This window comes from Leptinotarsa decemlineata, unplaced genomic scaffold (assembly GCF_025532065.1).
Source record: "Leptinotarsa decemlineata unplaced genomic scaffold, Ldec_3_MD MMD2_P_RNA_scaffold_6, whole genome shotgun sequence".
Lineage (NCBI taxonomy): Eukaryota > Metazoa > Arthropoda > Insecta > Coleoptera > Chrysomelidae > Leptinotarsa > Leptinotarsa decemlineata.
Genome location: NW_027412533.1, coordinates 7,435,293 through 7,449,648, shown reverse-complemented (window position 1 = coordinate 7,449,648; position 14,356 = coordinate 7,435,293). Strand labels below are relative to the sequence as shown.

The 14,356-nt window shown below is 35.5% G+C and overlaps 1 protein-coding gene across 1 annotated transcript in view; it reads right to left on the bottom strand.

The window, feature by feature from the left end:
• Tsp2A (Tetraspanin 2A) overlaps nucleotides 1-14,356 on the bottom strand; it is a 370,949-nt gene that overhangs the window by 100,035 nt on the left and 256,558 nt on the right. Inside the window, exon 3 of the mRNA XM_074169904.1 lies at nucleotides 1,406-1,582. Within this exon, the coding sequence (XP_074026005.1) occupies nucleotides 1,406-1,582 (177 nt within the window). The remainder of the gene's footprint in view (nucleotides 1-1,405; nucleotides 1,583-14,356) is intronic.

The window sequence follows — 14,356 nt, the reverse complement described above, 5'->3', positions numbered from 1 at the left end:
TCACTGGTCTCTATTCATATCTAACACTTCCATTTTCCAATACACATCAATGTTTTCGGGTAGAAATTCGCAGGCAATTTTGTCTTGGAAATTGCGGCTAATTTTCAACAGAGTAAATCATATAGAGGTGAACATTGGACTGTGTGATATGGGACCTTTGTTACTATTCATATTTCTCATACACTCTTTGCTTTTTTCATCCAAAAATCTAGTGTCATGTTCTGATATCAATAATTCCATACAGTTTCAATTTTTTCAATGGCCGTTTTTCAAAGCGTGTTGGGTGTCACCAGATTCTTATGGTCTCTGATAACGCATATGTACTGCGTGTTCTTTGAAACGCGTTTTATTGATGAATTTTTTGCGAGATACACTGAAATATTGTATCGCATTTTGAGGAAGAAAAACGTGACTGCAGCGTAGTATGAAAAATTCAATGAAAAAAAATATAATAATCAAGATGTTATCATATGGAATATTTCCAATATAAAATTTCTCAATACTTCTAGAGGCACTGCTCGATACTGATCTACATTTTTTCTGCGTAGATCTTCTAGGGAATTGAACTATATGATGAACACTTTGAATTCGTTTGGAACCTTTGGTGTAGTAATGAATATTACTGGAGTTTTATCCCAACATCAAACCGTTATTTTCAACACCTCGACACGTGTTTCAATCACCAAGTGATCATATCCAGAAGGAAGATTGAGCTGATTCAAACAGTTTATTATTTCCCTTGAAGATGATCACATGGTGATCGAAACACGTGTCGAGGCGTTTAAAATAAAAGTTTGGTGTTGGAATGAAACTCCAGTAATATTCAATACTCTGGGATATAAAAAGCTGACTTTGAGTTCACATTATTTTAGTATCTGCAGTTGTTTCTGTCCGTTTTTTTTTTAGAAAACACTTCGAAAAGATGAATACTTTCACCAATGAATAGCAGTACAGCAGACTTGTGTGACTCCTACACTTCATAATTGATTAGTTCAATTCAATGTATTTTCTTTGGTAGATGGTTTGTGGAACGGGCATCGAGAAGAGTGTTGCAGATCTTGTGTTTGGAAACAGTGCTTGTTTTGGATATATTTTACGCCAGAGCGTTTAAGATAAACCAATGTCTGTATAGGATTCACTGAACTCATATAATAAATTATTTTGTGTCGTCAGCTAAACATTTGCAATTCGTGATTTTCTAATGTTAGTGTCTAGAAAGTGGATAGAGAAACTAGACTTCATCAATATTTAGATGTTAACGGAACTAGCGACTCTCACTCTTCGAATAAACACAATCTCATCTGCTCACCAAGATCAGAACCGATATATCAAAATATCCCACTACAGAAGCGTCACAAAGACCGAGAAGAACACTCATAGAAAAACAAAAATAAACGTCACTTACATTCTCCTGAATCATGGCGAGTGTTTGTCTGGATTCCTCGTGATGGGCATTCATGATAAGTCGTCGCATACTTTCTCGGATCCTGGGCTGGAAATGGGAATCTCTAGCGCTGTTATCCAGCAGTACAGACGCTCCAGACAGACCGAATATAAAGCCGGCAACTTGAGTCCCGATGTACTGAAACAAAGAAGAGATTTCATTTCCACGAATGGAATTGGAGAAAAAGAAGAACGTTACGGTATTTGCCGAAAACATAGTTTTTTCAAGATAAAGACTGGAAGTCATTTCAAATGAATATAATAGAAGAAATGTCCAGATTCACAAGAAATTCATACAAGTTGAAATACAAAAATCATGATTCATTAGTCGATCTAAATCAAGTGACTCTCTTTGGTTACTATACTTTATTGAAGACTAGCGAACCGCACTGACTCCGTACGGGTGCAATGCTAATACTAAATATAACTTCACCCACCGGAAATTTTGGGGCATGACAAAACAGTGATGAAATAGTTTTTTTGTATCCTGTCCTGCATATGCAGGACATTTTCTGTGAAGATTCCTGCACTGACGCCTGTCTGATATAATCCAACGCCCTTCGTGGTATTAGCCAGGGGAGTAGTTGTTTTCTGATAGGCGTCAGTCCATTAAACCTACTGTGTAGGTATATAGAGACTGGCTTGAACGTTTGAAGTTCCATTTGCTTTAGATTTGTATCAAGTGTGTAAAATGAGTGTTTTTTTAATGACACATGAGAGTGATGATTCTCTCGAGTGTCCCACGAATTTTATATACAGAATACAAAACAACATTTTTTGTACAACTGTTAATGTGAATTTATATCGTCTGAAATATATTGAAAATAAATACTTCCAATACATCTTAACGTGGTTGAAAATATTATTCAACAGCGGAAATGCATTTGTCTGGAAGATCGATATATTTTCTATCCAATTGCCATTGAAACATTCGGTAGCTTTGGTTCCTTTGCTTCCGATTATTTCAGATATATTGGTCGAGAACTTCTTTAAAAAAAAATTAAATATCTGATAACATTCTGAAATGAAATCTTCAAAAAATATCTAACGTTTCTGATCAACAAGAACATGAAATATCTTCAGGACTTTATGTTGGAAGTGATTGTTCAAACTTCACTATCAATTATTATTTCAATAAATGAAGTTGTTTCATGATGAATAATCAATTAATAATTGAATCTGTGAAAAAAATACTTCAAAGAGTAATATTTTATGTATATTTTGTAAATTATTTTTTAGCTTTGCATTATCGGAGATAGAAATAGTTCAAAATAGCACAGAATCAGATAGTCAATGTTCAGTAGGATGGAAAAAAATTAAGATGAGAATAAATTTCTCCAAATATATGAATAAATATAATATTTTTGAAACACAGTTCCTAGAAATAGGAATTGGAAGTAAATCATTATGTATGAATTGAAATTTTTTGTCCAGATTCGAAACGAACTCAAATAAGTTAGAGAGATGACACATCCTAAAATCTTGATGTTCAAGCTGAACCAAACAAAGTGAGTTCCTTTGGTATCTTTGCATTATCGAGGATAGAAGTAGAAAAATATAATATTTTATGCTCATTGAAATGTAAGAAAATAAAAAAGAAAATGAATCTCCACTGATTCAATCGGACAAAAAATATTTAAGATAGTTGGGGATCACATGGCTTCTTGAAACAAAGGTTGGAAGTCATTCACATGTAATGAAATAATGATTTTCGATCCACATTCACAAAAATCTCTTACAAATTCATTGCCGGGTATTTTTTTTCTATAAACATGAAATAAGTCTTATTGTAGACAAAAGTGTCACAACATATACTATAGACAAACTGAGTGACAAGTGTGATAATAGTTTTTATTATAGACTCTAATAATTATTGCATATGGCAACACATTCCTTCAAAATTATTTCCATTGAACTTTTACCATTTTTGAAATACTTGAAATTGAGTAAGCTATAAGTTTTCTTGTGAAGATTCACAAGGAACACATACATGCCACACATCAAAAGTACAGTATAATTGAATAGGAATAAGATTAAGAAAATACCTTTATCGAATTTCATTAGACCATTCTTATGTTGTTTGAGAAATGTCTTGAGAATAGTCAGCATACATTTCAGCTTGAAATACAGTCACATTAGTCTATAGGCATGTTGATGTCTCTGTCCAATATTCAGATGACGAATGATTATTATACTATTATTTATGTAGGGATAGAACCATGAATTTCCATTATATTTTTAAATGATGACACGCGAGTAATTGGGTAGAATTTTATTATTTTCCGAATATCTTACAGGGACAAAAAATCAAAAAGAGCCGTGGGGTATACAGGAGGAATTACCACTAAGGTTCACTGAGTGAATATTAGACTAGTTTTTCAACAAGCGTAACGAATTAATATAAAATACAATTTTCAATATTTGATTCTATTTGCGTTATCAGACTATTTGAACGAACGAACCTCAGTTTCATCATTGAGGAATTTCAGCTTGTACAAATAGTTCGGTTTGAAAACCAAAGTAGTCACTGCTGTTCATCGAAGATCAGCGTATTGTCCAAAGTTGTATCTGAATTTTTTTGCCAAATAACCAGCTTACTTTGAAGGACAACTCCGGCTCTCAGAGTTAGAACGTTTGTTGTTTGTGTTTGAGTATTTGCTGGCGACAATATGCCAGTTTCTCACACCAAGGGGTGTGTTACACTGGTGGTTTGTTTTGTAGGATGGAAATGAACTTCAAGAGTTATGAAATGATATGTTGAACTAGTTGTTGACCGCGGCTTTGCCCACGTAGAATTCGGTTTGTCACATCAAGTTTCGTGACATAACATTCCAAACCCGAAGTTTTGAATTGATAAAAAATATTATAACATATTTCTTATCAACAGAAAACTTCAGATTTCCAACTTCAAAACTGATTGAATTCAATACAATTTTTAACCCTTCATTTCTTCCCTTTCAGAGTAGAAATTCCCAATTCCCTTTATTGATACTCATTTATGCTAGACAAAGAACCTAACTGTATATTTCAAAATTCTAGGTTTGAAACCTTCGGATGTACGTTAATATAAGTGTGTCAGTCAATCAATAGATACCCACTTATACAATATTGAATAGCATTAGCAAAAAAAAAACCGGAAAGAATCATAATGAAATATGAATTTCACTGGTTTGGACTTCCATTGTCTACTATATAAAATGATTTGAAATTCCTGAAACAACTAAAAAAGAATAATTAAATGAATAGCTGAAAATAACAATTATATTAAGCAAAATAAACCTGAAATGAAATAATGGTGAAATAAACTACAAGTAAAAATATAACAATTGAATAAATAAAAATAAAGGAATGAAAAAATAACATAATAAAAAGTGTAGAGATTCCAAGTCACGTTAGTTCACGACGTTTCGATTGTTAGTATCTACAATCGTCTTCGAGTGATGACTGGACTGATTCCTCCGAGAGATGACTATTTATAGGTCGTTGAAATACTTTCACTTATCCCTGCTTTCCATTTTCCGCTTCATTGGTTCCGTGGGAGATGACCGTTTTGGCGGGAGTTGCCCATTTTTCGCTTGATGATGGGTTTCCATATGTTGCGTATTTCTACGCTGGCCTGGCTGAATACGTTGTGGACAACATGTATGCGGCTTCCTTGAATTTTCTCCTAAACCAATGTTCCTCTTTGTGCAAGATCTCAGCTTGGGACCACTCGATGTTATGTTGATAAGTCCAAACATGGTCTGCTATTCCTGATTTACTGGTTTCCCCTCGCTGTGTGTGCTTCTTGTGCTTAGCAATGCGAATATTCAATGGCCTCTTAGTTTCACCAATATAGGATTTTCCGCACTCACAGGGTATCCGGTAAATGCAATTCTTGGAATCGCAGTCCGCGTTTGGAGGCCTGGTTTTCGTGAGGCTGCTACGGATAGTGTTACCGGATCTGAAACAGGTTCTGATGTTGTACTTGGAACCAATTCTTCTTATCCTCTCCGATAATCCTCTGATGTAGGGAAGTGCAAGTACTGGTTGTGACGGCTTCTCTTCCTTGCGAGGCTCCTGCTGTCTTTTAGCTAAAATATTTTCTACCATCGTTTTGGAGTACCCATTCCGTTGAAGATCATTTTTGATGATGTCTAGTTCCTTCTCGGGACCTTCATTTGTATTACAGAGCACAAAAGCACGGTCTAATAGAGTCTTGATGATTCCTCTTTTAGTCAATAGACTGAAGGAGGAATCACCATGTAAAAGAGCATCAAGGAGAGGAATCAGGAATTTCCACTCCAAGGGGGAAAAATAGGGGTTCAAAGATTGTATTGAATTTCGTCAGTTTTGAAGTTGGAAATCTGTAGCCTGTATTATTGTATTTTTGTTCTCAGCGTTGGCGATTCATTACTTAGACCGGATCTCTACCCTAGCGCATCGTCACCCGTCGTCTTACAGTAGACGCGAATCGTGACGGCTTACTGCGTTGCCTCAAGTCAATCTTATCGTGAGAACTTTTAAATGATCTGACCAAAGTTTTTCAAATATTGAATAGCTGAAACGACAATTGTATCAATTTTCATAAGAATTTGGCAGATATTCTGAAATGTGCATTGTAAAATAAGTATCAAATTTGGCTCAGTATTTTGCACATAGTGGCTGGCTACCACATAAGAGGTAGATATATGCTATCGCTGGCTCTCATATAGAACTATTCAAGATAAATAATCCTACGGTACATTATCTTCATGTAACTCCAACGGTATAGGCAGCACACGCCCAGATATATCTCAGGGAGCAAGAATTTTTTGACTCACTTAATACCTATTGTTATATTATAACCAAAACTATATAAAACCTTTGTAAATTGTAGCCTATATGTTATTCTGAATTATAAGCTGTATTTATGTAAAGTTTCATGTATATACATTCGTTCAGTCGTTGAGGCGTGAAAGAGCCACAAACATACATACATCTTCACAAACTTTCACATTTATAGTAGTAATGAGAATGAAATTTAATATTTATAAAATTATTACAATGTGTTAAAATAACGATAGAAATAAAATAAATACAACAATAAAAATTAATTGGCGCTCCGGGGCGATTCCAGTGGCGCATTTGCTTTTCCAGCTGCAGGAAAACCCGGAAAAACCTACAGCACCACATCATCTGAAGATCTTGATCTAACAATGTCCTCTCTCTCATAAAACAAAATGTAGGGTGTCTCCAGAGGCTCCAATAAATTCAATGCATCGCCAGAACACTTCGTGACACGACTATCGTCAAACTTAAACCAGTCCGTTTCTTCTTCTTTGACCAAGGCGTAGTAATGACCACATTCAACGCCAGAACCACAGTGAACAATGACTGCATGAATATTATAACAGTGGTCTGCTAGGTTGAAATCTTCATCTATTTCGAACCTTCCAAAGAGTTTCTTGCTTCCGTTAGAGGTTGAGTCTTGTTTGAAAATCATCAGTGTTATTGTTAGATTGACTGGTGCCTGAGCTATACTTGTTTCCTTATAACAGTCAGTTAGTTTGGCGCATGTTTGGCGCAATACAGTTGATCATCACCTGTTAAAAATTCTTTTTTCAGATGATTTAACAATGAGCTTTGCACGGACTGGTAATTAGTCGTATTAGGAAAAGCTAGATGAAGTTCCAGAAATTCACATCAGTTTTCAGTACTTCTTGAACATTTACCACAAAGTAAACAAGTGAGGATTTTTCCAGCAAAAGATTTACAAACACAAGACGAGATGGGTTGTACGGAATCATTCAGTCCAGAGCGGCTGGGAGTACTGATTTTGCTATTGTTTTGCTCACGAAGAGTATTCAACAAGAATAGTAAAGATAGATAATATAGATCATATGCTGATCAAGGTCTACCGAATCAACAATATTTTCATAATATCTTTTTAGTGAGTCGAAAGTGATTTAGAAGTGATGATAGTATTTTTGCTGAAACAAGAATTGAAACAATGTCATAATCAGTGAGAAAGTTCTGAGGCATTACAGATGATGAGTAGACTCATTATTCATTGTTGTTAGTATATCAATTATCATAAGCAAAATGTGAATATTATACACAATATGTACATTTCATTTTTATTGTTCAGTACGCAACAAATGGATTAGGAATTTTAGTTCATTCCTTCTGAGATAACTGTTTGCAAGGTGAAAAATAGGTGTATTTTCCAGTAATATCAGAAGACAGAGTTGGTTGTTATCAATAGCATATCATCCACATCTTCTAGGAGGGCAGTTGTATAACTGTGATCAGGTCTGAACCCTGATTGACTCTCGGGTGATAATATCGAAGTCGTTCAGATAATCACATCTGCAAGTTCAACATTTTTTCGAAACTTTTGATAGCGCACATGAGATGCTGATTGGCCGGAGATCGCCTAAACGTTCTGGCCAACGGAAGAACATTTGCTTGCTTCCAGATGGATGGCGAGTAATTAGTCGATATGCAGTGATTGAATGAATGAGTGATATGTGGAAGGATTGTGGGCAGCAGTATATCATCATTCTAACACTTATCAGGTCCTACAGCATCCGACTTTATGTTCGGAATGAACTTATAGATTTCTTCGTCACAATCAGCTTCATAGAAGAAGTTGGGATTGTTTATGTCATTAATTCCATCATTACGAAAATATTTCTATCAATTTATTTTTCTGTATCGTTGTCAAGCCAATATCTAAAACATTTGTATATCTATACAATAGCATTCATTCATCAATTCGCACACCCACAAATTAGACGGCGGTCTCCCATACTCATACTTGCGAACCCCCATGAGAGATATGATTTGATAGCATCTATATATCAAGAGAAATGAACAACTTGAACTTGTAAATGTTTTCTATCCCTAAACATTTACCTTTTCATGTCACACATTTTACTCATATTTGTGAATAAAGTACCTTTTCCATTGAAGCACATATGTCAAATATTCAGTGTCATTGAAAATGAACAATTATAGTAATAGGATATATGTTAAATGATAAAATTCATTTCAAATTGACAGCTTCCACAAGTAAACAAAAACTAATGGTTTGAATAAATAATGTCTTATAAGTTCAGGACACTAATCAATATCCTGAATTGATAAGCAAACACCGACTGTGCAAACGGAATCAACAAAACTCGAAGTTGGAATGATGAATGGACATTTCAACGTGACATTCTGAGTTAATAAAGTAATTTTTCCACCTCCAGTGAACTATTTCAAGCTTTGTATCAATGTTTGTGTTTCCTCCATTATTTTGCCATTGACGAAATTAAACCGTTTCTCATTAAAGCCTCCTGGATGAAATTATATAAATGAGTTTGGTGTATCATTCATTAGGTTTGATATATTTCTGTATAGTCAATAGAAACCATATATTTTTATAGAATTTGTGTTTCATTGGATGAGTAAGTACATAGAACGAAAACGATAAACAAAATTCGTTCTTCATAACTGAATTCAGTAAATATATTCAGCAACGGTCACACATCGAACCCTTTGGAAAATCACATAAACATATTTTGCACCACTCATGACTAGGCAAATTTTTCCTAAAGTATTCAAATATATTCAAATCTTTTTTGTTCTTACAAGCCACAATATAATTCAAGCCAGATGAAAGATTCGGATTCATTTCACTCCAGAAGTTCCACTTTTACCTATTTTCCATAAACAGTTCGAATCTTCCATAAACAAAAACCAGTCTATAACTGTAATTTTGGATTACCACAACACAATAATTTCACAATAAAGACTTTTTTTCAATATTCGTCATTTCTGAAGATTCAAGCAAGTCCCCCTTTCACAGTTTCATTATTTTTTTCGCTGTTTGTTGATTACAGTGGATGTATTTGAGTTGTTGGTCTATTTAGTTCGACTCCTGGCGTTGCTTAATGTTTTGTAGAGAGTTCACTGGAGTTCAGCCGTACTTAAGCTGCAAATACCAGTTTCATGAAACACGGTAATACTACTAATACTGATTAGAGCAAAAGCATCTATTGCCAGCGGGCCAGACAAATCCCCATAAAACTGGGAGTGGGATAAACAGAAGCGTACTCTGCAGGAGTATTACTAACGGGAAGATGGTCGATTCCGGGAAAATTACAGAAATTGCATAAAAAAATGTTTCACTCAAAATACAGAAAAGGTTCAACATTTTGAGGGATGGATATAAAGATGGATTAACTGAACTGTAGTTTACAGGCAATGATTCTCTGAGAATTGAAAAAATCGCAAAAAACGATGATTTTTATCGTTATCAATTTAAGTTTAAGTATACTTCTAGCGTCCCTGTAATTTTCATAATAAACGTTTCAGGAATCGAAGAGTGTCATTTATGAAAGGTATAATTTCTATGAAATGCCTATCGACAAGGAAAAGAAAATATTATTTCATATCATATACTAGTAATTCATATGATTTTTACTATTTATCAATTTTTCGTTTGTTTTGGGGTGAAGGGAGCACGGACCTGTACTGTCTGGTGGAAAGTTCACTCAGCCTGGGCAATCGAAAGGCCCACGAGGAAGCGACTAAAGGGTTGAATAAAGAAAGCGTGACGTGGGAGGTGACGAAGATAGGTAGTAAGAATGAAGAGCAAAAGAGAATAACGGAATGCATCGAAGGCGACTAGCAAAGGGAGAACAGTACGACTGGGCGGCTGTTTTACAAGTTTTGTAGAACAGTTGGACATCAACCGCTGGATATGTCGAGGAAGACTGTACAATTGCTGACAGGGCACGGTAACTTCCCAGGATACCTGTCTAGGTTCAACTTGGGGCCAGAAGTGCCGTGCCCCTGTGGATATGGGGAACCAGAAACGGCAGATCACGTGATTGAGGCATGTACGGACGGAGACAGGACTGGGTGGCGCTAATGGAAGAAACGAATGGAAAGAGCAAAAAGGGAGATAGTATTAAGGAAAGGAAATGGAAGAAAGGATGATTGGATAAGATTCGTGAATGAATGGACGGAAAACGTGGTAAGTAACGAATGAGAGAGAGAGAGAGAAAGAGGACAGCTGCGGCTTACAGCGGATCGAGAAATACAAGAGTATGAGAGCCTGGTCAGGCTATTTAGACAACGAAGGCAACTCAGACTCAGACCTGGCAAGTTGGGCAATGGGGCAAGGATCAGGGAGGCAATTTTGTTTATGGTTTATTTCTGTTATTAGTGTAAAAGTACAGGGTAGTTCTTGGTTTATGTTTTCATAATGATAAAAGTATAGTATGTATAGATATATTTGTTGAGTTAATATGAAATATGTGTCGTTGTAAATGTAATGGATACTGTATCATTTTTGGAAAATAAGAATTGAAAAAAGAGTCTTCTGCCCCGCTGATTCGTCCTCACGCGTTGACAATGTTCTGTGTCGGGGACGCGTGAGGGGGGTGAGTTAGGAGGAGTAGGGATTTCCTTGACAGTTGTAGCTGTAGATAAAGGGAAGATGCTCAGTTGAAAGGCTTTCGGCCAGGGCAATGAGAGCGACAGCAATTTTCATTGCTTGACATGACTAACTCTTCAACATGTCGAATTTGAACAATATTATGATAAAATTGATTCAGGTTCAATTCCTCTAAACAACTCAAAGGAATTGGATGTAAGACTAATTTCTCGTCTTCGAGATTGGGAATGTAATTTGGTGTTAACGAGTGAAGTGAAAAAAATTCGAGCTAATAGACCGTGGTCGAATGGATTCTGGAGTACCGAATGTTTCGTCTGCTGTGCGGCGTCTTAATTGAAATTGAATCTTTCTCATTTATCCAAAAGGTGAATGTGAGAGACATTCAACATGATCATTTTCTCTGAAGCATCAATGATTTATTTTCATTTTGAAGTGAAGCAAAAACTTACTGGATGTAGAATATCTCTGAGGAGAACAAATCATGTTTCCCAATGAAATGATGATTTTTGAGAATTCAATGAATATATCTCATATTTCCTGGAACCTTTTTTCTGTATGACATCTGTAAATTTCCTAGAGAATCAACTAATTGAAAAATTCTAGTTGATACCGCCAATTTTACAAACTCAAACACATTTTCATAATGTTTCCATTTATCCTGACTTCTATAGCATTCAACCTTCAGAAGAAAAATTCCGTGAGATAATGGAAATTGAATTTTGCATATACATAAAGCTATTATGAATGATAATATTATTAGACTTCCAATGGTCTATGATATGTACTGAGATGTTTCAAAATGATCCAGACAATTTCCAAACATTACCAAATATTTCAGTATGTTCTGGATTATAACGAAATGCTCTCCAATACTCTGGAATGTTCTGGATCGTTCCAGGACGATGCTTCCAGCCCTAGCCCAAAAGACACACGTGAAAACGACAATCTGAGTATAGATAGAGGATAGAAAGCGATCACACCAAATGACTATCTTGGTCGTTTCACAATGATCTGAAATATGTCAGAATGTTCCTGAACTTTCCAGGCTATTTCCGAACATTCCAGAATGTCTTAGTATATATGAAATATGTGAACTATTGTAGAATTTTTTATAATGTGAAAATTCTAGTTCTTATATCTTCAAAAGCAAATCCTTCAAGTGAAACTGAAAGCCTCCGTCATGGAAAAGCTGATGTCAGTCTACGATGGAGAAAGGTATATTCTGCTTTTCTCGCTCTATGATAGAAAAAATGTATATTCTCTTTTTCTCGCTGAGTCATGTTGTGAATATATTCGAAACGAAATTAGTACTCTTTTGAATAATCCTCGAACTTTTGGATATGATTTACAGTATCTGTCGTAATTCTCATAATTTATGTTCATAATTGTTGAGTTTTCCCAAAATTATATTTTTTTGGCCAAACATTTTGAGTGAATTGGTGAATGGGACAATACTGTGCAGATATCTTTCAGTGAGAGGCTGAATTTAATTTATTGGTCAAACGTAAAAATTCTCAAATATATGGAAGTTTCCATTGAAATGAATCACTCTAAAGAAATTTTATAGAGATTCACTTGATCAACTTGAACTTCGAACTCTTTCTCAAAAATTTTGTATGAGATGAAAAAGAAAGATGAAACTCTGCGAAGAGTATTTTTAATTTTCCAATCATCACTCCATTACTGTATGATACATTAGAAATGATCAAATAAGGTTGTTTCAGAAGTCCGTTTCAATGGGTCTATTTGAGTACTCATTCAATTAAATCGAAATCAACGCGATTCGAATCAGTCCACTTTTTCTAATGAAACAGCATGAAAATTGTACACAATTCGATTCGATAAAGTCTACAAAGGCCGTTTTCTCCTGATCTTGATTGGCGAAGGTTCTACCGTTGATTAAGTTATCGAAATGCTTGAAAAAACAGTAATCGATTGGCGAGATATCTGGGGAGTATGGTGGGTGAGGCAAAACTTCGACACACGATTCATTTAATTTTCGGAAAATAATTTGTGAAACATGCAAACAGGCATTGTCATGAAGCAGGATCGGACCTCTTCTGTTGAACAGTGCGGCTGCTGCTGACGCAATTTTTGGTACATTTTGTCAATTGTTTCACAATAAGACTCTGTTACGTCAAATGTGCATATATACATGGGACTATCGTGTTGTCTAGTCACACCCGACTAATAAATTCTAAGAACTCGATCGTCACAGCCCTTGCCAAGTACCCGAGTTTCAAGAACAAGTAGGGTTTTGTACCTGAAAGCAGATAGTTATTTTGTTATCTTAAATCACTATTACTTGAGTTGTCTAGATAGAAACATGTAATATGTTTCATTACATTATTTTCAATATATTGCGGTTTTATTCAAAAATAACATAATTATGGTTTGGCCCGATTGTAGGAAGATTGTAGAAGCGCCTCAGCCGATGAACACCATACAGTAACCATAATCGTTTTTGATGGGTTTTGCCTTTGGGAAGTGCGTGGATGGTTCATAGGTGTCTAACTACTTGTCTATTTACTGTCCTGAACTTCTCCTGTTGTCATGGAAGATTCACTTCTCATCACACGTGACAATCCGGTGCAAAAAAAGATCGTTTTGATTGCGAAAAAGCCTAGAACAGACTTTGAAACGTGATAATTTCTGTCGATCGTTCAAATCGTGGGGTACCCATTTTTCGAGCTTCTTGACCTTTCCAATATATTTCAAACCACCAAGAAACCACATTAGAGCCCATTTCTTCAGCAATCTCACGCACCGTTTGTGATGGGTCAGTCTCCGTCAGGGTCCTCGAACCATTGTCCTGTATAACTGTGGGTCACCCACGTTAGGGATTATTTTCGAGGCAAAATTCTCTGAAATGTAATTTCAAGAACCTACGTCGAACAGTGTCTTCATTGACACCATCATTGCCAAATTCTTTTTTATATTTTCGGTTGTTTAGGCAGCCCTTTGGTTCAATTTGAATTCGTAGAGAAAAAAGGACAAAATTTGCTCAACATCATGTACTAGTAAGCTGTAAGTATATACGTAGACACAGTAGAATAAATATTTATTGAAACATGGAGCTACAAAAACACTTGAAAACGAAAAGAGGAAAACTTCCGAAACAACCTGATACTTCAATATCTTCAAATTTGTCTCTGAATGATAATTGCTTGCCTTCGTCACCTTGAAAGAAATTTAGCCAGATGAAAACAAAATAAGTATTCCAGGAAATAATTCAACATTTCTTTCGCTCCCATTGACCCAATAATTGTATCACGAACTGTGATTCTTCATGTCTCTCGACATCACTGTAGAAGAATTTTGTTATACTATGGGCTCAGCTTTGAATGCAAGATTTCACTTGAGGCTCGAGGACACGTCCCCAATTTATGTTCCCGTTTATAGTGCTCCCTGGAGCAGAAAAATCAATTTATCTTATCGAACACAGAGTCTGAAGAGTTCCGAGTAGGATTGGGAAACGGCTGATTGACCATATTCTTTGAT